This window comes from Labrus bergylta, chromosome 13 (assembly GCF_963930695.1).
Source record: "Labrus bergylta chromosome 13, fLabBer1.1, whole genome shotgun sequence".
NCBI classification, from domain to species: domain Eukaryota; kingdom Metazoa; phylum Chordata; class Actinopteri; order Labriformes; family Labridae; genus Labrus; species Labrus bergylta.
Window position 1 is genome coordinate 21,165,314 of NC_089207.1, and position 25,300 is coordinate 21,190,613.

The window sequence follows — 25,300 nt, forward strand, 5'->3', positions numbered from 1 at the left end:
TACGAGCATGCTGCTGTCAGTCTGACTTCTCCACAGACTTTTCTTGCCATCGTCGACTGTCTCTTTACTCTCTGCATCAGGTGTTTGATGACGGTTTTATTCTGAGCAGGTCTGTGACAAATCCTCTGTGTCTCCATCGCTCTGCTGCCGACTTCCTGTCGTCGCACTGAACCAAGCTGCCTCAGGGTGTAATAACTTCTGAATGAGGGGCCGCCGGCTGAGCTAAGTTTAACCTCGACCTCCTAAAAATGTTTGAATTTATAAAGGTCCAGGATGAAGGAGTCCGTGAGGCACGTCGAGCAGGAGGGAAGTCATTGAGACCATTAACTCAGAGAAGTTGAGCGCCGTGTGAGGGATGAACACCGATATAGAAAGACTATTTCTGGGAGGTGTAAGATGAATCATGCTCTGAAAAGATGATCTTTCTTTCTGTTTCCATCCTTGAAGTCACCTGCAGGAACAAAAGAGGAGATTCAGGAAGACTCGTACGCGAGTCTGAACGTCCTCAGTAGATTCTTTGAAAGGGAGAACAGGAGTACAAGGAGAAGAAGAAAAAGAAGAAGATATCCTTCATGAATCCTCTTCGAGGGGAAATTCAGTTTTTACACTCTGTTGTTGAACATGCTGAAACACACACACATGCACAAACAGGATGGACGTGCACTAATGGAGAGATGACAGAGTGAGGGGGCCGTACACAGCGAGGGGTTGGGGGTCTTGGTCTTAAGGCCCTGACACACCAAGGAGATCTTCGACCGTCAGTCCTAGTTGGACCGTTAGTAAGCAGTCGTCGCTCTAGTTTTTGTGGTGTGTCCAGCTCCGTCGGCCCCCGTCTGCCTTTTTCGCCAATTCAACCTGTTGAGTCGGCATCGGTCGGCGGTCGGTGAGAGGAATCTCTGTGATTGGCTGTTTGGAGGTTTCATTTCTCTCCAGCTCTCGACACAGGTTCTGGAAAGCCACTTGAGCATGCTGCTGTAGTATCCATGCTTTCACCCATTAGTGCGGTTTCTCCTTATTTGTCGCCTCCGCCTCTTCTTTTCTTTTTCCACTAAAAGACCAAGGGCTGACAGCGCCAGCGCCATTTTAAACTTTTTATCAGACATTATTCTGCATTAGTAGGCTACCTATAATACAAGTGGTGAGCGACAGCGGTGTGAAAATGGTCTTCTCGTATCATAACAATGGACTACCGCCCCCTGCTGGCATGGAGAGTTATTTCCTCTCACTGCAGAGCGTACGTAGTGGTTGGCCACCGGCTGTAGTCTTTGCGGTGTGTTCAAGTGCAACTTTTTGGCCAAGACAAACGGCAAAGTGAGGCGACGTCACGTGCCGCTAGTTCTTTGCCGTCTACTTGGTGTATCAGGGTCTTTACTCCTGGGCACCTCTCCAGCTACCAGAGCAACTTCCAGACTTGAACCAGTTACCCTTCGGTTCCCAACCGAAGTTCCTCCAGACAGAGTATTTATTTATTTATTTTATTTATTTATTTTTAAATAACTATCTGTACTTGTTAAAACTGTGGAAACACTTTGAGTGTTTCTTCGTTTGACTGAGTTGTTGCTGTTTGTGGTCGGATAATAAAATGCATTTTAAAGACCCTCAACAGCTGCGTACAGTCGACAGCCAACATTACTGTTGATGAATATTTTTCTGTAACACCCAGCAGGGCGCAGGTCGTTAACTTTCCTCCACTGAGACGTCTCGCCGTCCGTTCTTCAGGTTTTTAATCCTCAGAAAAAGTTCCGATGTGGAAATGTGGAAATGTGTGACCAGCTGTGACCAGCTGTGACCAGCAGAGGGGCGGGGCAGACATGAAAGAAGCCCCTAGAGTCTGTTTTACCATCTGTCACCCTCACATCAGTGTGTGTGTGTGTGTGTGTGTGTGTGTGTGTGTGTGTGTGTGTGTGTGTGTGTGTGTGTGTGTGTGTGTGTGTGTGTGTGTGTGTGTGTGTGTGTGTGTGTGTGTGTGTGCCTGTGTGTGTGCGTGCATGCGTGTGTGTGTGTGTTCACCCCAGGCTGCTGCTTGTTCACACACCACATGCAGGTGAGAACATCTGTCCGTGCAGCTGTTTGCAGGTGTCGTCCTGACTCTCTGCTCCCTCCGGCCTCCACTTATGAAGGAGCACAGTGTCATTTCAGACGGAGCAGTAGATTTCATCTTCTCCTCTTTGTGCTGCTTTAAAGTTTGATCATATCTGACCTTGTTACTGGAGAATCGGACCAATCACAGGGCTGCATTTACATTCCAGTTCACAGCATTTTTTAAGATGAAGAAAAAAAATTCTGCAAAAAAAGTTACTACATGAGCACTGAAAAATCAAAAAAAGGAGTCTTACAGTCTTATAGGTTTTTCACTTTTGTAAAGAAAACTCCAGATATTCTCAGGCTGAGCGTCTTGTGTGAACACAAACAGCTGAATGTTTCTCTCTTCACCCGGAGTTTCTCCTCCAGCCTCCTCGTATTTATTCTGCAGAAAGTCAGAGTGAGCTGATGTGAGAACGCAGCAGGATATAATCAGGAGAATTCACCTGGAGCGAGTGGGAGGGGGTGGTGACGTTTATTCTCTGATCGCTGCACGACCATAGACTGTCTGCACGCCACCTCTACCATCTCCGTGCTCTAATGAACCTGCTGCATTATGTTTCCTGTTCTCCAGTATGTTCTTCTCCACTCTTTAGATCAGATTGAGATTATGTTGAACTACACAACATAAAAATAATCTCATTATAGCGTTGTGTAGACACTCCTTTCCTCAGGTACTCTTCCTTTGTTCATATACTATAAAAAAATATATACACTAGACACTAGGGTCAGAAAGCACCTGGAGAGGGAGGTGTGTGTGTGTGTGTGTGTGTGTGTGTGTGTGTGTGTGTGTGTGTGTGTGTGTGCGCATGCATGCAGGAGTGACAGCTCCATCAGCAGGCAGCCTCAGACAGGGGGCCAGCCGCCTCTCCCCGCTCCTCAACTCTGGAGGAAGGAGAAAAACAGCCGCATGAGTCATATCATACTCAGAGAGAGAGAGAGAGAGGGAGAGGGGACAATGTCTTTCATTAGAGGAAAAAGCTGCTGATGTTTAAGGGGACATTATGAACAAACACTTGAACCGGCAGCTCTCAGGATTTTCTGAATAAAAGCCTCCTATTGTTGTTTAAAAATTAGCATCCTGTTGGTCTTACAGGTTTCTGCGTTCTCACAATAATAACCTCATTGTTTAATATTTTACTGACCCTCAGAGTACAAAAGAACTGATCAACTCTGAGTACGGCAACATAAAGATAGACGTGCTCAGAGGCTTCCTGGAGGGGAGGGGTGAACCAGGACGCGAGGCTAGAGTGTAAACCTGGTCTGTTGTGGTTTGTCTTCATAAAGACACTTGTGTTGTTGCCATAGTTACACAAGCTGCTCTTCTTCTTCTTCAATACTCCACTCGGCTCGAGGCTCGGTTGTGTTTATGTTCCCCGCCATGTTTATGAGCTGTTAAAGTGACACAACATCCGGGTGGTGGCACCTCACAGTCTGCTCACTCTCATTGGCCTGCTGCAGGTATCCAGTCAGAGGCAGATCAGGGAGGCTCTGAGCCAAACACTTCAGGACTACGTGGACAAATAATTGGTTCCAACTCGACTCAGGCCACGCCCCCCTGATCGTTGGGAAGCGTGTGGCCGCCACCTGGACCCTGATGAACTCCACAGGTGAACAGATTTTTTCAAGATTCAAGCTTTTCACCAAATACACGGACGGCTCCGCTCCGTGTACCCGACTGTACGTCCGCTTTATTAAATATTTCTGCTCAATCCTAAAAATAAAAACTCCTCCATTAATAACAATCTAACGTCCAAAGGTTCCGACTCCCCGAGGGCTCAATAAGAGAGGCAGCTGGTGATATTTGCGGAGAGGATTATTCACATTATTTAAAGCGCTGAAATGAGACGTCACTCAGCTTCTCTGAACCTCCACGCTGCAATCACGAGGACAAAAATCTTTTTTATGAAAATGGATTAAAAGAGCAGCCAATGAAGAAGATCGGGATGTGAGGGGAAATGATAAAACATGTCAATAATTATCAGAATATATGTTGGAGCCAAAATGCTTGTTTTATTGATCTTTGCAAAAAAAAAAAAAAAACACAACGCTGTGAATTTGTGAATGTGTATTTGAGTGTAATATCGACACTGACCACTAGGCGGAGTCTTTGCTTATGCTGGTCATAAAGCCAAGGCCCCAGGAAATCAGATTCAGGTGTGTTTGGAGGCATATCGTTTTTGACCGTGTTGGGGTGTCGAGTTTTGACTTGAATGTAACCGTTGATGTTTTTTTATGTATTGGATGTAATGAGACATTTACAGGCTGTTTCTGTGTCTGTACCTTTAAATGTAAATGAGCTGTGTCCGACCACACCCCCTCTCTGGAAGAGCTCGGTGGTCTTGGGCTTTTTCGCTCCATGTCCTGTTGTTTACGGTGAGAAGGCAGACTCAGAGGGCAGAACAAACACCTAGCTGTGGGAGTGCAACCAACCTGGGGGAGGGGTTACTGCCCTTTGTGATGTCATGAAGGGAAAATCTCCAAACGGCCTGTTTGAGCACACATTTTCTGAAAAGTGGAGCAGGCAAAAGACAGAGAGGATGGACTTTTCTCATCATTGGGGGGTTTGTAGACGGACTAGGGACACATGTTAGTGTTAGAGAAACATGGGGAAGTAGATTTAATATATTAATATGTGACCCCTTTAAAGTTAACTACCAGACGACTGTTCATGGATATTTACTTTTAATGGATGTGAACGCTTCCTCTGTCTCTCTGCAAGGATTTAAACTTTGGACATCAAACTTTTCTTCCTTTTCTTCTACTTTCTTCAAATGTTATTGTCATTTCCAGCACAGACAGCAGGTTATTTTTTCTGAATCAACTAAATTGACCAACAACCCCCCCCCCCCCCCCCCCCCCCCGCCCCTGAGGCTGAGCGCTCTTATCAGCACAAGACTAAATGAACCTGCAGCTCCTGCAGCTCCACTCCTGAAACCCTGAACCTTATCAGCCTGAGCCAGCTGAGAGCAAACAGCCGAACCTGCTCACTCCCACCCTGCAGGACCTCCATCACTGTCTGCAGGATGAGACACAGAGGAGGAAGAGGAAGAGGAGGAGAAGGAGAAGGAAGAAGAGGAAGAAGAGGAGAAGGAGGAGGAAGAGGAGGAAGAGGAGGAAGAGGAGAAGGAAGAGGAAGAGGAAGAGGAGGAGGAGGAATAAGAGGAGGAGGAGGAAGAGGAATAAGAGGAGGAGGAGGAGGAGGAGGAAGAGGAATAAGAGGAGGAGGAGAAGGAAGAGGAAGAGGAGGAGGAGGAATAAGAGGAGGAGGAGGAGGAGGAAGAAGAATAAGAGGAGGAGGAGGAGGAGGAGGAGGAAGAGGAATAAGAGGAGGAGGAGAAGGAAGAGGAAGAGGAGGAATAAGAGGAGGAGGAGGAGGAGGAGGAAGAGGAATAAGAGGAGGAGGAGAAGGAAGAGGAAGAAGAGGAGGAGGAATAAGAGGAGGAGGAGGAGGAGGAAGAGGAATAAGAGGAGGAGGAGAAGGAAGAGGAAGAGGAGGAGAAGGAGGAAGAGGAAGAGGAAGAGGAAGAGGAGGAGGAGGAATAAGAGGAGGAGGAGAAGGAAGAGGAAGAGGAGGAGAAGGAGGAAGAGGAAGAGGAAGAGGAAGAGGAAGAGGAAGAGGAGGAGGAGGAACAAGAGGAGGAGGAGGAAGAGGAATAAGAGGAGGAGGAGGAAGAGGAAGAGGAAGAGGATGAGGAGGAGAGGCTTCATGACAGAAAGAGCTGGGTCTTTAGCTTTTTCTCAAAGGGACTCTGCTCCAGGGCGAATTATGACCGAGCTACCGAGGCCAATTGAACCTTAAATGTTAGCTGGTCATCAGTCATGACACTGAGGCTACGGGGAGACTTTGAGCGAGCATGATGGGTATGAATCATGAGGCAACTTTACAAATACATCGGCAACGTTTCATCTGTGCACTTCACAAACAGAAGTTTTGTCTGCAACTTTTGGTAATTAAAAACAACATTGGGAGCCTTGGACATTAGTTTGGTTTTTACAAAAAGACGACTCGAGGCAGGATCAGAAACTCTGAAGAGAGTTTCTTTCTCTACCTCAAAGTAGTTTTTTTTCTTCCTTTAAAGTTATCTTTTAAGGCCTCCGATGATGATGAAGACCGCTCGGAGTATTCTTCACATCCTGCTGATTACACTCTGAATACTTTATTTCTCTATTATCATCCTCAGAGCTCGGCACCTCCCTGGGCTAGAGCGGACGCTGCGCTCTCTGCCATTAATCAGGTCATATTGAAACTTTCTGTCGGATCATTTTCACAGCCTGTGAGGAGTTTATGAACACCATTTTTCTTAGTGCAGTGTGCAGATTTAGTTGATATTTGCATGTTTGTATCTCAGGTGATCAGGTAGTGAAGGTACATTTAATAAAGGAAACAAAAACAATGCTAAACAGTCGGTCCAGAATGAGACCTCCAGATAACAATGTGATGTTTTGTACCTCTGGAAACATGAAAGAGATGAATTCATCCAAACATTTTCTGCATCTGACGTTTCCTCTCACACACAGCAGCGACGTAAAGAAATGTCTCGTTCACGATCAGTTGACCCTTACAGCACGTGGACGAGAGCATCACGGTGAGGTAACAAGTAAAGCTTCAACAAAGACTTCAGATGTGCACGACTCTCGAGTGTCGTGTCAACACTCAGTTTGAACACAGATCTAAACTCAGCAGGTTCTCTCCTTAAGACTGAACCCAGAATCTGAACGTCTCTGTTGAGTCGTGACGTCTGCAGTCACATCTTTCTCTTAAAAGTCACTCAAGAAAACATTAAGACTTTTATCGTGTTTCTGAAAGGGCGGAGTTGATATGGAGCTAAAAATGTCACCACATTGAGTCAACGAGAGGTTTCATTAAATATCCTGTAGCTCAGGTAGTTTAAATAAATATATTAAGTGACTATCAATCATAGAATGATTGTAAGACTAGTGTGAAAGGTTTCATGTTTGGAGACTGCGCCCGCCTGTCAATCAGGTCAGCTACACGCCTTATTGTGAATAACTCTTATTCTTCATCAAATCAAAACTGATGAGTCATCAAAACATTCAGCCCCCGTACAGTGTGTACCGATCGAGACATGAGCTAATCAGACCTATTTGGTTTTTTGAACCAGGCTGTGAACATGTTAATCTCTGCTGTAAAAACAGGCTTTTTAGAATGGGTGTGTATGTGACATCCTGTACTTCTGTAGCCAGCCTCTAGTGGACACTTGAGGAACTGCAGGATTTTACACTTGAGCATCGGCTTCTTTTTTCAACACCAGAGGCTTGGTTGAAGCACAAATATTTCTGGGGCCAAGGTTCAAAAGCACAGAAGCCCAAAGTGGACATGCATCCGAACGTTTGCTCTATTTGGTTTCCCGTGTTAACGAGTCACTTCCTGTTGTTTTCTTTAGATCTCATCTCTCTCATTTCTCGTATCCTCTGAGTTGCAAAAGCACAAAGCAAACGTCACAGAAACCAGCACCGTTGTCTAGAGATACAATAAGGGGAGATCAACAACCAGAGAGCATGCATGTCCAAGAATTCAAGATGAAATTAGATTAGAACACATCTGGTGATCTACTGTGATATATTCTTTAATACCTGCTTCTTTTTCTTTGTGTGCATCGACCAGCCTCCCTTTATATCCTGGACCTTGTATGTTCTTAAGAATCTAACAGAAAGAAAAGGCTGGATTTGCATAAACAGGGTCTAAAGTGTCTTCTATGTTTTCATCAAACCGAGTTTCAGACGTGAAGTCGCTCCTCAGATGTTGGGTTCATGATGTTTCTATTTACATAAACACAGTCAACACTTTTCAACCTGCTGCGTCTGATAAAACCACTTCACACCCACTCAGGTAATCAGGCAGCCATTACAGGCGGCCCAGGTGACTAAATCACACAACACAACCTGTAATCAGAGCGCCACCATCAGACGCCTTCTGCAGGGGCGACACGGGCGCTGAACTGAAGGTTAACTATACGGTATGATTAAAACGAAGGTACAGACACTGTGTGACTTTAATATCCGACATCAGGAGTTAAAGTGTCAGTAGCTGTTTTCACATTCCTCCTCACTGGTCACGTGATTCTTTTAATATCAGATCAAATGTGCTTCAAAACTGTTAAGACTCTAGTGGACACTGGAGGAACTGCAGCTGTAAAGTTGGACATTTTAACATGGGGCTCTATGGGGACTGACTCACTGAGTGCCAGGAGGCTGAAGTGTAAATTCTGTTGATTGCTTTTTAAAAATACTTGAAGTGTAAATTCAGGTACAGTTGTGTCAGACTCAGCCTGAAGTGGAGATGTCGCTAATATTTATGTCCTTCTGTCTTCAGGAGCTTCGACGTCTGAGTTAAAGCTTCAAAGTTAAACCCTTTAGAGTGTGACAGTTCATAGGTTTTTGTTTTTGCATTTCATTGTTGAGGAGAAACATCTCTGACGGCAGGAAAAAAAAAGGAAAAGAACAACAGACAAGCGAAAAGTTGGCGTCCTCTGCATTTATTTTTTTCAACATTTTTTTGTCGTACTCCGTGCAAGGAGCATAAATATGTTACAGAGCGAGAACATCAGTTTGATTATTTACAAGATATAATAAATGACGTACAACTCACAATGTCTGCTTGTGTTCGGAGCGCTGAAGGAGGAGGAGGAAGAGGAGGAGGAGGAAACAACTACAGTCATTTTACCGTTCTTCTGAGAGGACACAAGCGGCCCAAAGTGAAATTGCATCAGAAACAAAAGAGTAAATGTGTCCTCGGGGCGTGGCATGATGGCAGACTGACGATACACGGCCGGCAGACGCTGCAAAAAACTCCGTTTAACTTTGAAGCAATAAATACACAGAAACACAAACATCCAGTGTCTCCAACAGGCCACTTTTCTGTAACACCAAACATCCAAAAGAGACGGAAAACTTCCAACTCAACCCGTGCTGCAGTAGTTCAGCTCAACGAGGACTTCTACATCGTCTGCCTCCAACACGGCGAGAATCTAAACAGCATAAAGCATGCTTCACTTAAGCAGGAGCAGGAGTCTCTCCCTGGAGTCATACGATGCACATCTGCTCATTCAGCATAAAAAAACCCATCAGAGTCAGAAAAAGAGAAGAACTCTTCCCCCCCCCCCCCCGTGTCTGAAATCAACAGAGCGAGAAACACAGAAAGATCGCAGGAAATCAAAGCGATGTGGTGTTCAGTCGACTATACTTTTACTCTCCCAGGAGGTTTTTCTCTGGGAACACTGAATAAAAAAAAAGAAGAAGACATCAGGGGAGACGGAAAACGAGCTGAAACTGGAGGATAGTTCATCAATACCGGCATAGACCTCTGCAGCAGAGATCGATCCAGCACAGTCCACAGGTGTCACGTCTGATATTTCAGAATAACAGAGCGACTCGTTCAAAGCCGAGAGGTCGACAGTGCGAGGCAAGTTAACTCCACGCTTGAGGACTTTATTATCCATCATGCTGGGAGCGGACTGAACCTCCAACACGGTTAAGAACTCCTGAAAACTAAAGCAGAGTTTGACCAACTCTGAGGCCAAATCAAAGCTAAACGTTAAAAATGTCCTCAAGCCACGATCTCCAACCGATGAGCCATGGACCAGATTTAGTTTGTGGATGATTCCGACAGAGTGAGACGCTCTGTGTTTAAACCTGCAGAAGGCAGAGTTTGGAGTTCTTCACTCCCTCTGTGTTTGAAAGTGAAAAAAACAGATACATTTTGGGGTCATGTGAACACGTTGTGATTTTCTCTGCATGGAGAAACAAATATGTAATCAGCAGTATTCAATCACTAGCTGCTCTGTGACGCTGCACTCTGGATGCTAACTAAGCTTTTCAAAGCTTTTTAAAACTGTCTATATGGCTCACAAACACTTCCAACATATTTGTGTAATTTAGACGATGTGCAGGAGATTGCCTGGAACCTTTTAAGTTTTGGTTGCTGTGGTATCGAAACCATAAACGATATTGTTAGATCCAGAAGAGGCTCAATGGGAAGATGTTTCCATCTTTCAGGCTGGACTAAGAGCGTTAGCAGAGCTGCTAGTGTGGCTAACGTTCACCTATAAGAGTCTGTACAGAAAACAGCGATCTTTGAACACGCCCTGGTCACGTTCATCTCAAACTATCTGCTCCTGCACAGCTCTGCTTTACAGTAAAACCAGAAGAAAAGATCTCGTGTGTGTTCCCTTCTGGTAGCCGAGAGAAAGAGGAGAGATGTGAGAGAATCTGATAAACACGTCTGCTTTTAGGAGAAGACGGATGACGGAGTAATGTGAAGGCGCCTGCAGGGAGAAACACTTTCTGTGTCTGAACTGTGTAATTATTGAATCTGTGCTGCAGAGTTCTTCTTTATTTTATCAGACGGAGACGCAGCGCGGTGAAAGACGACGTATGTGTTTCCAGCTCGTCTAGATTTGTTTGCTCGATTAAATGCGTCAAAGTTCTTCTTCGAGGGTACAGATCTGCTCTTTATTCTGTTTCAGCAACAACACATTGAAGAGGCATGCACGCAAATCTGTGTGTGTGTGTGTGTGTGTGTGTTTGTACAATCCTTTAATCATGATGCCTTTAACTTCTTATACATGTAACAGCTCTAATCTGCAGCCCCGTCTCATAACAGTAAAAACTATGAGCGTGAAAGCCGCTTCGTCCAGCATTAAAACTCTCTAGCTCGCTGTTTTTCATTTTCTGAAACACGGCGGAGGAAGATCTGCCAGAAATAGATCAAGGAGAGGGGAGTCAGAGGTGAAGGTTTTGTGCGTTTCGACTCAAGTGCAACATGAGTTTGTAGGTTTGAGTAGGGTGGAGACAGAGAACTCGTGTGTGCGGTCGTACCATCATGCCACAGAGGAAGAAAAACAAACTAATGGTCTCCTGGGGGAGCGGTCTCCTCTCAGGAGCGGGGGGGGGGGGCTCTTGCAGTCTGTTTGCTGGAGGGGGAGGAGTGGTGAGCCGCTGTGACAGACAGAGGTGTGGAGGACATGGTGAGGAGGTCCAGACTTGAGGTTTCTAGATGGGCAGCTGGAAGGTGATGTCCACCTGAGCTTCTTTAGCCAGAGAGACGATTTCAGATAGCTTTACAACCTGAGAACACAAAAAGAAGACGTCTGAGAACTGGAATATTCTTCTTTTTCCACTGAAACAAAAGGAAGTTTAGCTCCGAGTGAAAACATGTCGATACCACCCGGAGCAGGACGTGTTGGGGGTTACAGGACGCACTCACACTAGGCAATCAGTACTGAGCCTAAGCACGTTTGAGCCCATAAGTCAGGTTTGTTTGACAAGTGTAAGTGCTCCGTACTGTGATCAAGCAGGCTGCACTTCCTCTGCCCTGAAACGGTTGGAAGAGACCGGCTCCAGCAGGATACGGTATGGTTGCTCTTGCATGGGTACGCAATGTGCTCATGATGTATAACCTAATCTATGTGACCATTCCTCTGGTCCCCTGTAGAGGTCGAGTGTTTAATCGAAATTTGTGCAATATTCAGAGTAGGATCGATAAAACCCAGAAGAACTTGGAGGTCTTTGAGAAAATCCAAGACTTTCTAAGACTACAACGTGATGTGATGATGTTATGTATAAGAGGTAACTGTGCTCAGGCCTGGATCAATGTGAGTGCAGGTCATTGGAGGGTTAGGGTTACCCAACCGGGCCTAGTGTTAATGCTCCCTTAGTGTCACTAGAAATCAGATCAGTTAAGACCCTGATCCTTCAAATAAAATCAGAAAAGTATAAAAAGAAGCATAGTGTGTGTGTGTGTACCATTTTGGCGGCTTCGTCCAGGTCGTCACAGGCCAGGATTTTCAGCGGACTGGCCGCGATCAGAGCTTTGGCGTCGTCCACTCTCGTTCCTTCAAAAACAAAACAAAGATGTCAACTTTGGATCAGATTAAGAGCCTTGTGGTTCATCGACACTTCGATCTGTTCATGATATTTACACACAACACAAACATATCCATTAGACACACGGCGAGAAGCTGAGTCACTGCCCCGATCTCATCCCCTCACTCACATCGTGTTTTTATAAATAAATGTGATATAAAACTTTTATACTGCAGAGGTCTAATATGACTTATGCATAATGGTGGATATGATTGGCTCCCCTTCAACACACACCTCCACAGGCTAACCTCACATCATTCATTCGCTGTCGTTGGGGGCAAAGATGGCGCCATCATGCAAACAGGAGGTTTGTCTTTCTTGGGTTTTTTCTTTCCTTTTTAACTCGTTGGTTCTTCCTTTTTCTTTCTCCTCTAGAACATCTGGATATCTAAATCTGTGGAGTCACTGTGACGGGGCCGACAGAGGGCTACACAGGAAACCCCGACTGGACTACAGGAAGTCTTGACAGCATCATGACCGTCAATTTTAGAACCCTTCGACTATCACCGTCTGATAGATAATAAATCCTTCTGGGAACAGATTCAGATTTCTTCTTCATTGTGGTGAAACCAGCCGTTTGATTTAAACTGTTAATTTTTTATTTACGGAGCTCTCTCTCTCTCTCTCTCTCTCTCTCTCTCTCTCTCTCTCTCTCTCTCTCTCTCTCTCTCTCTCTCTCTCTCTCTCTCTCTCTCTCTCTCTCTCTCTCTCTCTCTCTCTCTCTCTCTCTCTCTCTCTCTCTCTCTCTCTCTCTCTCTCTCTCTCTCTCTCTCTCTCTCTCTCTCTCTCTCTCTCTCTCTCTACACACGGCTGAAAGCTGCCAGGAAAGATGCACTCAGTGTTACTGAGAGCGTCTGTTTCTGCAGGAGGTGTGTTCACAGTCTGCAGAGAGAATCTCTTGTGACACTGAGACTTCAGGCAGTCGTCTGATCACCTGGAGAGAGTCAGGCCGTTAAACAGAGAGAGAGGAAGAATAAGAACTCCTGCAGTTTGAAATATCGATTAATCTGAAGATAGAATATAAGCATTGTCTGAGGATTAAAAACAACAAATCCCCTGAAAGTAGAAAATTCAAAACGATGGGAAGGTGAAGACTGTTCTGAGTTCATCTCGACATTCAGGCAACAAAGAATTGCGAGCGTTAAATGTTGCGTCCCGCTGCTTCGTGTCGTTTGTGAGGAGTTAGGATTCTCCAATAGGAAACATCTGAATCAGGCTGATTTTGTTGCTGACGCTCGCTCGCATCACATGCTGTTAGGCTATGTAATGAAATATCAAACTGATCTACAGAATTGTTTTTTAGATTTTAAAATGAACACGATCTTATTCAATCTGACCCAGAGAAATGACTATAAATACATTTATGTGAGACTGTATAAGAAATAAGAGATTATCTTCGACCTGTGTGTGTGTGTGTGTGTGTGTGTGTGTGTGTGTGTGTGTGTGTGTGTGTGTGTGTGTGTGTGTGTGTGTGTGTGTGTTGTACCTTGTAACCGTACTACAATGGGGATCTTGAGGTCCAGGTCCCTCACTGCCATGATGATGCCCTGAGCAATGACATCACACCTCATGATGCCGCCGAAGATGTTGACGAGGATGGCCTGAACCTGAGTGACAAACAGAACACACAGGGTTAAACACACACACGGTGAAATAAACGTGCATGCGCACGCACGCACGCACGCCAACATTGAGGAGCGCTGCCACTCAGCGTCTCGAGCTGAAGAGTTTTCATTTTTTACAACTTTGATGCTCGCCCAAAGGCCACGAAAAAAGGCGTTGCGCAGCAGAGAAGAGCGCCCGCTAAGCGCCCAATACCATAAGGACACAATGGTTTTAGTGGCAGCGTGTCTCTGTGTGATCGTGCCCTCTTTGTGCACTTTGTATCATTGGTTGTTGTTGTCTTCAGAGAAAGATCAGCAGGCGTTTTCTCACCTTTCTGTCCGAGGTGATGAGCTTGAAGGCCTCGGTCACCTGATGAGCTGTGGCTCCACCCCCTACATCCAGGAAGTTAGCCGGAGTGCCGCCGTGCAGCTTGATGATGTCCATGGTGGCCATGGCGAGACCAGCTCCATTCACTACAAACAACAACAACAACAACAACAACAACAACCGGTCAGCACCAACAGAGGTGAGTCTCAGAGATAAATCATAATCAGAGATTCTCTTTTTATTTTTAGGTTCTAAGGAGAGTATCTCACTGTACAATAATAAGAGATTAAGTATGTGTAAGAAATGTTGATCTTTTGTCTCTGCTGAGCACTGACCCAGACAGCCGATGGTCCCGTCCAGGCCGATGTAGTTGAGGTCAGCCTTGGCGGCCTGTCGGTCTCGGGGGTCCTCCTGGGTCCAGTCCTGCATCTCGAACACCTTCTTCTGTCGGTACTCTGCGTTGGAGTCAAAGTTGATCTTGGCGTCCATGCACATCACTGAAGACAAACACAGAACAACATTTTTAACTCTCAGCGTCCTGCAGCTGAAGGTCATGGGACAGTTTCTGTTTGCAGCAGAGTGTGTGTGTGTGTGTGTACCGATGCCAGATGAGTCCTCCACCATGGGGTTGATCTCGACCATGGATGCGTCGTACTTGATGAACACGTTGTAAAGTTTGATCATGCTCTCTGCAGCCTCGTTGATCAGAGCTGGAGGGAAGCCCATCTTCTGCGCCACCTGCAGGAGAAGAAAAATACTGTTACTACTATTAACGCTGCACACAAAGGTCGGGAATCTAAACGGAGACTGAATAAAGGCGGGTTCATCTTCCAGGGTCGTCATTACACTTTCGTTTGGCTTAGCATAAAGACTGGAAACAGGTGGAAACTGCAAGTCTGGCTTGATCAAAACCATGTGAAGTTATTTTACTCTGTTTTTGTGACATCTCCTCAGGGCTCCTTCTAAACCCGCCCCCTCCTGTCACGGCTCATTCAAACGCCCTACACACAAACAGAAGCGCCACCGGATCACAACTCTTATGTGACCTCATGTCTTATTCAGCGGTGTGAAAACACAGAAAAACATCCCACTGAATGTAAAAAATTAAACACAACAACCATGGCGCCACATTTCAGACCCTTCAGCTCCCTCAGTCGACTCCATCTCTGAATGGACCCTAACCCAAAGTGTCACATATTATGTAAAATCCACTTCACCATGTTCCTCTAACTCTAATATGTGTCTATATTCTGTCTACAAACCCCCCCAATAATGATGAGAAAAGTCCATCCTCTCCATCTTTTGCCTGCTCCACTTTTCAGAAAATGTGTGCTCAAACAGGCTGTTTGGAAATGTTCCCTTCATGACATCACAAAGGGCAGTAACCCCTCCCCCAGGTGGGTGACACTCCCACAGCTAGGTGTTTGTTCTGCCCTCTGAGTCTGCCTTCTCACAATAAACAATAGGACATGGAGCGAGAAAGCCTGAGACACCTAAGACCTTCCAGAGAGGGGGCGTGGTCAGACACAGCTCATTTACATTTAAAGGTACAGACACAGAAACAGCCTGTTCTGAGCAGGGCTGAAATAGAGGGGTTTATAGGCATGATCAAATACAGGATCAGAGTGGATTTAGAACAAGAAACTTCACACACATGTTTTGAGGAGCTCTGAGACTTATTGTAAATGGTTGTTGCTTCATTCTCAGTGGACTCAAATAAAGGAGTAAAAGGACATCGATGAACTTCCATCCACTTAGAGAGACGGGCAATCAGCACCTCTTCACTCGGTCAGATATATCGAGCCTCTGCTCTCACTGTGACATCAGACATGTTCAATATCTAGAACTGACAGAACAGAGAAGAGAAGCTGATGTTGAAATACATTCGAAGAGAGAGACATGAAAAAGATAGAAGGTGTAGTGTTTTCACGATACCAGAAGTCCTAGACTCCCAATGTCGGGAAATGTCTTGTTGTTAATGTATTTGTGAAATTTAAACAGGAGTTTGTCTGCAAGTTATGATGAATTGATCCGTCTCCTACACACCTTTCCTAAGCAATAGATCTTTATTACAGTTTCTGTGCTTCTCAATAAGATGAGATTAGTAAAGGAGCAGTATGTAACTCTGACACTAAGTGTTTAAAATGGGTACTACAGTCCAAATTCTAAACATTGTAGAGAGCTGTCTCCCCCCGCCCCCTCCTCTCTAGAGTCGATGCTCATGCAGGTTGCCATGTGGTGGACACTGAAGCTTCAGTGTTTATCCAGCTCTGCATCGGTCTGTAAACCTTTCTGTGTTCTAACCTCTCTCCATTTTTCAAAAGCATCTCCAATATTGATCCTAGTTTGAGCACGTTTCTGCTCGTGGAGCTTATTAGAAACATGCAGAGGCTTTTTAGGTCGGGTACAATCACTTCTATCTGAACCAGTTCTCTTGCCCGCTTCCATCGCTGCAACACCTGTTGGTTTGACCTGATAACTGCTCTCATATCTGGCAAACCGAGGGGCATCCAAAACGGCCATGTGGGGGTGCCTTAAAACCGCCTACCTTCTCTGGTCCAAACAAATCCAGAGCATTCAGGACCAGAATCTAAAGTTAGAAGGAGGACATACTGACTGCTGCATTGTTGTCAGAGAAGCCAGCACTTCAACATAGCATGTTTCCTTAATGTCTGATCATATAGTAACGTACCTTTATCATTTCACTCTCTACACATCTCACTGGTTGGACCTTAAACTATTAAGCCTGAAAATCTTAAACTGTGTTTTGGAAAGCAACTGCCAACCTGCCCACCGTGGTGAGAGAATAAAAATAGTTTTTCTATAAAGACGAGGGTCAGGAGGTTTGGTATTTTTGGGCAATAATAAAACTAAATGATAAATGTTGAATTATCTTTTCAAAAAGGAAACAGCATGAGGGTCGAATAAAGCCTGCTGAGGAGGAGTGAAGGAGTTTAGACTTTGGAGGAGAGAAATGGGGCCTGTGTGCTGCTAAGAAACTAGTTATATAATACACACACACACGGTTTTCTCTGCGGTCAAAACTCAGCCAGTCTGTTTGCGACTCGTTGGGTCTTTATTGATTTTACCTTGACAGCCTGCTCCATCTTTATTCCCTCCACGATGTCGATGGGCTCTTTCACGATGGCGTCCGGGTTTTCTGCCGCCACATCCTCGATGTTCACGCCCCCCTGAGAGCTGCCAATCAGCACGGGGCCCTGAGGGGGGGGGGGGGAAAGGTTGTTAATCCTCCAAGTGTTAATCAACCTGTTTTTACATATGCACTGCTTCAATATTCTCCTGATCTGGTTGTTCACACATGCACCTCACAGTGGGACACTATCCCTGTCAGACAGGAGGGGGGAGGTCTCCTGAGGTAAGACGTGACTTTAAAAAAAACCATGCAGAAGTAGGGTCTGAAGCAACAGAGTCCTCTAGACCAGTGGTTCCCAAAGAGACACTAGGAGGGGGGTCGCGAGTTGCCTTCCAAAAACAAATGCAAACTGGAAATGACTTGAAATGACATATTTTACCTATTATTGTGAAATCACATGCAAAAATGTTGTTCAATTAGTTTAAGGCTGCTGTATTTTTTATTGTTGTTCTAATGTCAGTGTTTAGATAGGCCCATTAGTGCGTGCTGCTGTGTGCACCGTTATGCTTTAACCACTTCTAGGGACAGAAGGGGTCCCCGGTGTCACGCATCGTTATTTTGGGGGTCGCGGGATGAAAAGTTTGGGCACCCCTGCTCTAGATGACGCTATACTGAGAATATATCTGTATTTATATCAATGCCATGTGTAGTTCAACAGAATCTCATGATGATGTCCTTAACACGCTCACTAGTCACCGAGGGTTTTCAATTTATCGACCAAGCTGCTGAGAGTAACTGCAACTGAAGACATTGTTGTAGCGTGTCAAAGTGTCTGCAGCGATTAGTGAACGAGTGACAGCTCTGTGTCCAAGATATTCATGACATCACAATGAAGCCACAAAAACACTCAGCTGAGGGGAACGGCTGGAGAATATCTTTGCCTTAAGAAACAACTTCATGGACACAAATGTCCTTCTTTAAAATCAAAATAAAGATCTGAAGAGTAAGAAGAAGCTGGTTTCTACACAGTCAACCAGTTAAATCAACATAAAAACACATAACAGACTTTGTTAACGTTACATTAACTCAGCTGAATAACTTCACAAAACTCACTGGAAACACAACAGACACCAACCTGTGCTGTCTGTTATTATCTTTAGTGATGTGCTGCCATCTAGTGGTGTAACACAGAACAACTATTCAACATGTCTGTGGAAACCACTCATAAAGGGCTCTCACACTTTCAGAAAACGCCTGAAAATCTCCCGGTATTTCCAGGAGGAGCTTCATGTGTGAACACAAACAGCTGAATGTTTCTCTGAGAAGTGAAAACGGCTATAAGGGTAAGAGCGTGCACATGTTCTTATTTATTTGCTTCCCGTTCCTACGTATTTGTCCTTTAATCGGAGATGTTAATCAAGTGATTTGTGCAGAGGGTGCAGAGCTATAAATGAAGATTTAACCCTTTCAGTATCTCAACGTGTGGGTCTCCTCACCTGGAAGGCGCGCTCCATGGTGATGGCGAAGTAGTACTCTCTGCGTGGATACCTGCGCTCGCAGATGAACACCTGGTTACAGATACGACCCGCCTCCCCCGTCTGCTTGGTGTACAGCTTGCGACCAATCATCTGAGAGGAAATGTCTCGAGCTTCCTCTGGCCTGGAGAGAGACAGGGAAGGTGAGAAGAGATGCGATAAAATAAACGGATTCTTTATCAAGTGAATCGATAAACTGTTATTTTTTAAGAGCTTTATTTTGAAGGGCGATGAAAAGGCAACAGCAGCCCCTGATTATTAAGAGGAGGAAACATGATCAGCTTCTGTTTTGGTTCTTTCAGAGCATCCTAAAGATAATCATGTCTCATCCTCTCCGCAGCTTGTTCCTGTCACCGTGGTGACATTTTGGAGAGGAGCCTCAGACTGTCAGCTGTGCCAATTAAAACTAAAGCCACACTCACATTGTTACAAAATCCTGCTGCACCTCAAGTATTTGAAAAGTCAAGTTCAGACTGTGTTCCTTCAGTTCTTATCTCAGAGAGCAGCTGTTTTAAATTATTCTAAGACACGCTCAGGGGAAACTGGCAGCTCTGATGAAAGAGACGTTTCTGTTTTTTAGGGGCTTTTATTTTTTCAAACTGGTTTCTGCCCGACTGATATCAAATCTCTCTGAAGCAGATCGTAGATTTCTGAATATTGACGTCTCACTGAACTGAACTGAACTGAAGATAAGTCAGGACACGGTTTGATCATAAACTACATGTTCAGGTTCTGATTTCTTCATATTATTATGCTCCTTTTATTTTGAAGGAGCCAGAAATGGATTCAGACGGCCATGTGGACTGTTGTGCCTTCTCTCTTCTTGTGTTGCAGGTTCCTGTAATTGGAAGTCATGGCTGTCCAATCAGACTACATGTGTGGGTTCTCTCCGGGTACTCTGGCTTCCTCCCACAGTCCAAAGACATGCTTGTTAGGTTAACTGGTGACTCTAAATTGCCCGTAGGTGTCAATGTGAGTGTGGCTGGTTGTCTGTCTCTATATGTCAGCGCTGTGATTGGCTGGTGAGCAGTCCAGGGTGTAACCCCGCCTCTCACCCAATGACAGCTGGGATCAGCTCCAGCCCCCCGGTTCACTATCAATTGCTTTTCGTTTTTGATGGAAACAAATCGCACTAAGTTTTAACAAATCGTCCCTGGATTGTATTATTTTGTACGGGAGAAGAGCACACCCGCAGCTGTTACCATAGCAACCGCTGCAGATAGGATGCTGATGTCTGTAAAGGGGCTTCGATGACAGAAACTAAGTTACTCACGAGTAGACGATCCGCACTCCTCCCTTCAGTCCGCCCTCGAAAGTCCCCTTCCCTCTGCCACCGGCCAGAACCTGAGCTTTCACCACCAGGTCCTTTGAACCTAACACACACACACAAACACACACACACATTAATATCAGTGATACAGAGAAAGAGAGGACTGGTGTCTCACAGGTGTCACACACAGGTGTCAATCAAACAATTCCTAAACAACGAGCGATAATAAGACATTTCATGAGTAAAAGAAGAGGAACAATGATCTACTTATAATTTGGTTTTAAGTTGAAACAACCTCCTGAAATCTTTCCACTTGTAGAAGTTTAATCTGTCACTCTTTATTTAAAGGCACACTATGTAAACACCACCACCCGACAAGTCGATTTATTGTAAAATTAGAGACGCAGATGTTAAAGTTTAACAATAAAATAGGACGCGTTTGTTTCTACTCTGTGATTTTACAAGTGAAGTGTAACGTGATCGCAGTGAAGCAGCACGAGTCTATGTTTAGACGGTGTGTCTGTGTGTGATATTTAAAACCTGCTCACACAAAGGTCAAAGGTCAGGACGAGTCAGCAGCACACAGGCTCTAATGAACACAACCTCACTGCGTGCGGACTCGGAGCTCTAAAACGTACTCAAACTTTCACTCATTAAAAACGCATCACTTAAATTTTATACTTTAATTGAACTGTTCTCTGTTTTACGTCTCCAGTCTGAGGATCTTTTCTTACCGCCGGTTCTAAAGGTCAGAGCTGAGCTGAGGAGAAAAGCGTTAAGGGCGCACTCACACCAGTGGTATCTGTCATTTTAAAAAAGGGAGCTAGCATGTCCAAATGTCTTGTAAATGTATTCTTGATCAGACTGTCGAGGTGTTAGCACATCTTTTGTCTTGTTAATGACACCCGCCTCACATGCTGCCAACATTTCTGAGCCTCTCTATAATCTGTTTACATGTTTGATATCATCGAGTTATCGCTCAGTGCAGCGTTTACCGATTTGCTTGGCCACACTGTAGGCCTCATCGGAGGAGCTGGCCACCATGCCGGCAGGAACAGCGATGCCGGCCTCCTTCAGCAGCCCGATGCTCATGTACTCATGAAGGGACAGGTTCCTCTGCTGCTGCTGCAGGTGGGGGGGCTGCACCTGGGACACATGGCCTCCAAGAAGACCTGAAGTACCGCCGAGGACCTGAGAGAACGGGAGGAGAAGACACACAAATTCAGAAACACTGTCTTTCCCACAAAAGCCGTTTGGTGTCTGTGAAACAACAAAAACAGAAGATCATCAGAGAGCTACAGGTGGAGATGTTTTTAAACACACAACATCCAGAGCAGGAACAACATCTAGAGTTCTGTTTTTGTTCAGGGAATTGTTCGCAGTCAGCAGGAGAACTAAAGCAACACCAGAAACCTGATGAAGGAAATGAAACCATCAGGATCAGCTGGAGACACACACACACACACACACACACACACACACACACACACACACACACACACACACACACACACACACACACACACACACACACACACACACACACACACACACACACACACACACACACACACACACACACACACACACACACACACACACACACACACACACACACACACACACACACACACACACACACACACACACAATGCTGGTCTGTGCAGTGACAGCACCACGCTAGTGACTGTGTGCATCCATCAGTGATCACACCACAAACTGCGGCACGCTCTGAACTAAACAGGAATAACAGACTTGAAGGGCAGCGTTCACAACACGTCAATAAGGGCGGGGAAATTAATTGAGTCATTTTAAATTACGATCTTTAGGGTTAGTGTTAGTTGTCTTCCCACGATCATCGAGATGGAATGATTACTGTGCTTCATGCCGTGTTACGTTGTTTTGTCCACAGACGAATCAAACCAAAGTGAAGATGTCTAAAGGGTTAAAAATATAACCCTAACCCGCTTCAGCGTCATTTTTCAACACCGGAGGTTGCTGCTTGGTCAGAGCATTGCTTACCTAGAGGCAGAAGCTCAATAAGCTTATTTATTCATTTAAAATAAAAAAATCAAGACAGACGTGCCTCAAACATGATGCAGCAGCTGCAAGAATTCAGTGTTTTCACTTTTCTAATTAACATTTCATTCATGGCCACAAAGCCCAAAGTAAGACAGTTTAACTCCCCAAAATACTCTTAAATTCAGACTATGGTTTTCTAAATCTGAAGACGTTCCTGTTTTAAATTTGTTCTTTTCATTCTCGTGTAATAAACAAGATTCAGAGAAAAGTCACAAACTACGACGACACTCTGAAGCACATTCAGGTTAAATTACTTTTTGTTTGTTATCTTGAGAACTCCTGATATGTGTGTTCATCTTGTGTGTTCCTCAAAAAGTATCTCACACTTAATAAGCTAAATAAGCCACGTGAAGGTCACGAATAAGACGTGTGACGGTCAGTTATGTCATCTGAATCTCTACTAACAGGGGGGAGGAAAGTCGATAAAGAAAAATAACAACAAATCCAGTTTGTGCTGGAGATCTGTTCATTCAGGCTGTGAATTATTAATACGAGGTTGTTGTTTCTTGAAGCTATTTTTTGGGTAATTTTTGTCTTTGTTCTTTCCGGACAGCTGAAGAGAGATGGGACATATTGAGAGGAGAGAGTGAGGGGGGATGACACGAAGCAGAGGGCCGAGGTTGGAACAACAGTGCCCCATTAATATGATTCAATATTTTCATCCTATCCGTGTCTGACAGATATGTCTCGTGTGATGCTGCTGCTGGTTGTTGTTTCTCTGACGACCTCTCACACCTGTTTGTTTTCATTATGTCTTTGATTACCTGATCATACGTTAAATACAGCAGCCTTCAACAACAGACAAAACAAATATTACAGATACAGAACAAGGTTAAAACAGCTTTATTCCAACCATAAGACTTCACGATGAATCATGTGTTTTTAAATAATGTCTGTTATTTTAATCATAATAAAGGTGCTTCACTTCATCAGACAGGCGTGTAGGAGAGGAATGAATACATCATCCTGCACAGGAGGCGGCTGTAGCTCAGTTGGTCCCCAGCTGAGCAACATGGCCGATGTGTCCTTGGGAAAGACACTTAACCCTGAATTGCTCCCGCTGCTTCGGTGGGGGTGTATGAATGGATTACTGTTGTACTTAATCTCTAATGTATGTCGCTTTGGATGAAAGCGTCTGCTAAGTGAATTGTAACATGGCCTAAATTTTACAAAAAGTTTCGACAATGTGCAGGTATTTGCCTTCATTTCCTGGCCATTAAAAACAAGACACAACCCAACACTGGGTGCGTGGGACTTCTATTTTTGTTGCCATGGTTTCAAAACAGATGTCTATTAATTGATTTTTACGAGCATCACGTCAAAGTTTTTAAAATTCAGGAGACTCATGTTTGTCTTAAATTCATTTTATTTCTCTCTCCTGTCAAGAATCCCCCCCCCTTTCCTTTCTTATAAATACTCAACTTGCCTTTGGAAGCTCTAAATATGAAATTAAAGACTTCTTTTGAGATGTTTCTCAGGCTTAGTTGTTCAGAATGAAAGCTACAGATTGATGATGATGTTCCTCCCTCTGTGACATGTAGGTACATGTAAAACAATGACAGCTTGTGAAGGCAAGAGGCATCCTGTTAGTACATCTCTGTGCAGTGAGAGCTGTTGTTTGAGCTCACTGAGGCTGATAACTTCCACACTGGAGACAGCAGAGGGACAGATGAGCTCAGCGGCTAACAGCTGCCCGGTGCTGGAGGTCACTGAGCTGCGGCTAACTCTACTAACTATGAATGTTACCATCCAGATTAAATATGTTTAACAGCGAACTGGTGTGTAAGAAGTAACTGAGGTTAGGTCGGTTTGTTTGGAGTGTGCTAGCTGATGTATTTTTTGCTTGGTCACATCCTCTCAGCAGCAGTGACAGCCCCCGGCCGCGCTAATGACGCTAGCACCGCGCTAGTTAGCATGTTAGCAAAAACAACGGAAACCCAATGAATGCGTGCTAATGTCAAATTTGACCCTGTCGGAATCGGTTAAACAGCAATCTTCACTAAAGGTAGAGCGCTGTAACAAACACCTGGCCATAAAGCTGAGGTCCTTCGCTTCAATATGGACACACACTCACCTTTGAAGCGGAGCTGATAGTGTTTCTGGCCCCTGAGTTTCTCAGGCTAGCCGTCAAACGGCCGCAGATCAGGGACGTCGCCATGTCTCCCTCTACAGCGGAGAAATAACGCGCATGCGTAGTGAACAGCAAAGAAGCCTTCAATGATGCTACTTTCAAGTACCGTCGGAAAATATGATCTCATTGCAAATATCAAATGAATTCGCATGTCTAGGAGACTAAACAGTTTCTGAAATGAAAAGTGTAACACAAGAAGGAACTTTATTTATTGTTGGATGTTTTTTGTGAAGGAGAAAAACACATATTTTTAATAACTGAACATCTTCACATACCTGCCAGGAGCTCCATCCTTTGTGAGTGTAAACTCTCTTCTTATTAACATCAAGGCAATGTAGGTGACCTATCTATCGTTTGACTTAACTGTTAAAACATATTTAAAACGTTATCACCCAGAGAACACGAAACGGATTTTGGAGAATATTTATTCTTAGATTTTGCAAGCTGTCCCTGAATGCAGCAGTGTCATGGCCTTGGCACAGTGTAAATATAGCCATAAACTGCCCTTTAACCTAAATTCTTTAGTCATTACAGCAACAAAACAATTAAAATGTTAATCAAATGAAACTGATTAACGTCATATTATTTAGAAGTTGATCAGATTTAATTGGGATATAATTTTTTTCAGGTTTTGAATCAACATGTTTTACTCTTCTTTCTTTCTTTCTTTAAGTCATATTTTGCACCTTGTGTCTGAACTGTTCACCAAGTCAAACCATTATAAACTATATTAAAGAAATAAATCTTAAGCCCATATTTGATCTTTTATGTAAAACATATTAAACATTAACTGACATTTTGCTTTCAGGCAGCGTGGCCTGCTGGATGTATTTTCACCTGGGACGGACGACACATATACGCATATAAAACATATATGTATACAAAAGTACCACATTGTTATCTAAAAGCAAATACTTGAAACATACTCAAGGTGTAATATGAGGAAGTGATCTTCCATATTCTGTTGATTTGCTGACGTACATGTAATGTGTTGGTGAAATCATCATCATTGTCTGCATGTGAGCGACTAATGATCAGACATCATCATCCTAATGTGCAATATCTACACCGTTCAACACTGCACCTGTATATCTGTGAATATTGTTTATATTAAATTCCCTGAGCTTGTACATATTATTATTGCCCTTATATTAAGGCTTATTATTCCTTCAGATACTCTGCACTTTGGTTCTTATTTTACATTCTATGTATTTCTATATTTCCTTCTTTTTTCCTTCTATTGTGTTTGAGAGCTACTGTAACAACCAAATTTCCACCCAGGATTA

General features: G+C 44.3%; 1 protein-coding gene across 1 annotated transcript; it reads right to left on the reverse strand.

Annotated features, from left to right (window-relative positions):
• Nucleotides 1-8,566: 8,566 nt before the first annotated feature.
• Nucleotides 8,567-24,114, reverse strand: sucla2 (succinate-CoA ligase ADP-forming subunit beta). The gene is made up of 11 exons (XM_020635453.3): nt 23,958-24,114; nt 20,797-20,992; nt 19,805-19,904; nt 18,493-18,655; nt 16,992-17,120; nt 14,502-14,640; nt 14,238-14,399; nt 13,906-14,048; nt 13,457-13,577; nt 11,851-11,939; nt 8,567-11,172 (listed from the first exon to the last, which is right to left on the reverse strand). The coding sequence occupies exons 1-11, from the start codon at nt 24,039-24,041 to the stop codon at nt 11,098-11,100; spliced, it is 1,401 nt and encodes a 466-aa protein (XP_020491109.1). The 5' UTR covers nt 24,042-24,114; the 3' UTR covers nt 8,567-11,097.
• Between the last annotated feature and the right edge of the window lie 1,186 nt (nt 24,115-25,300).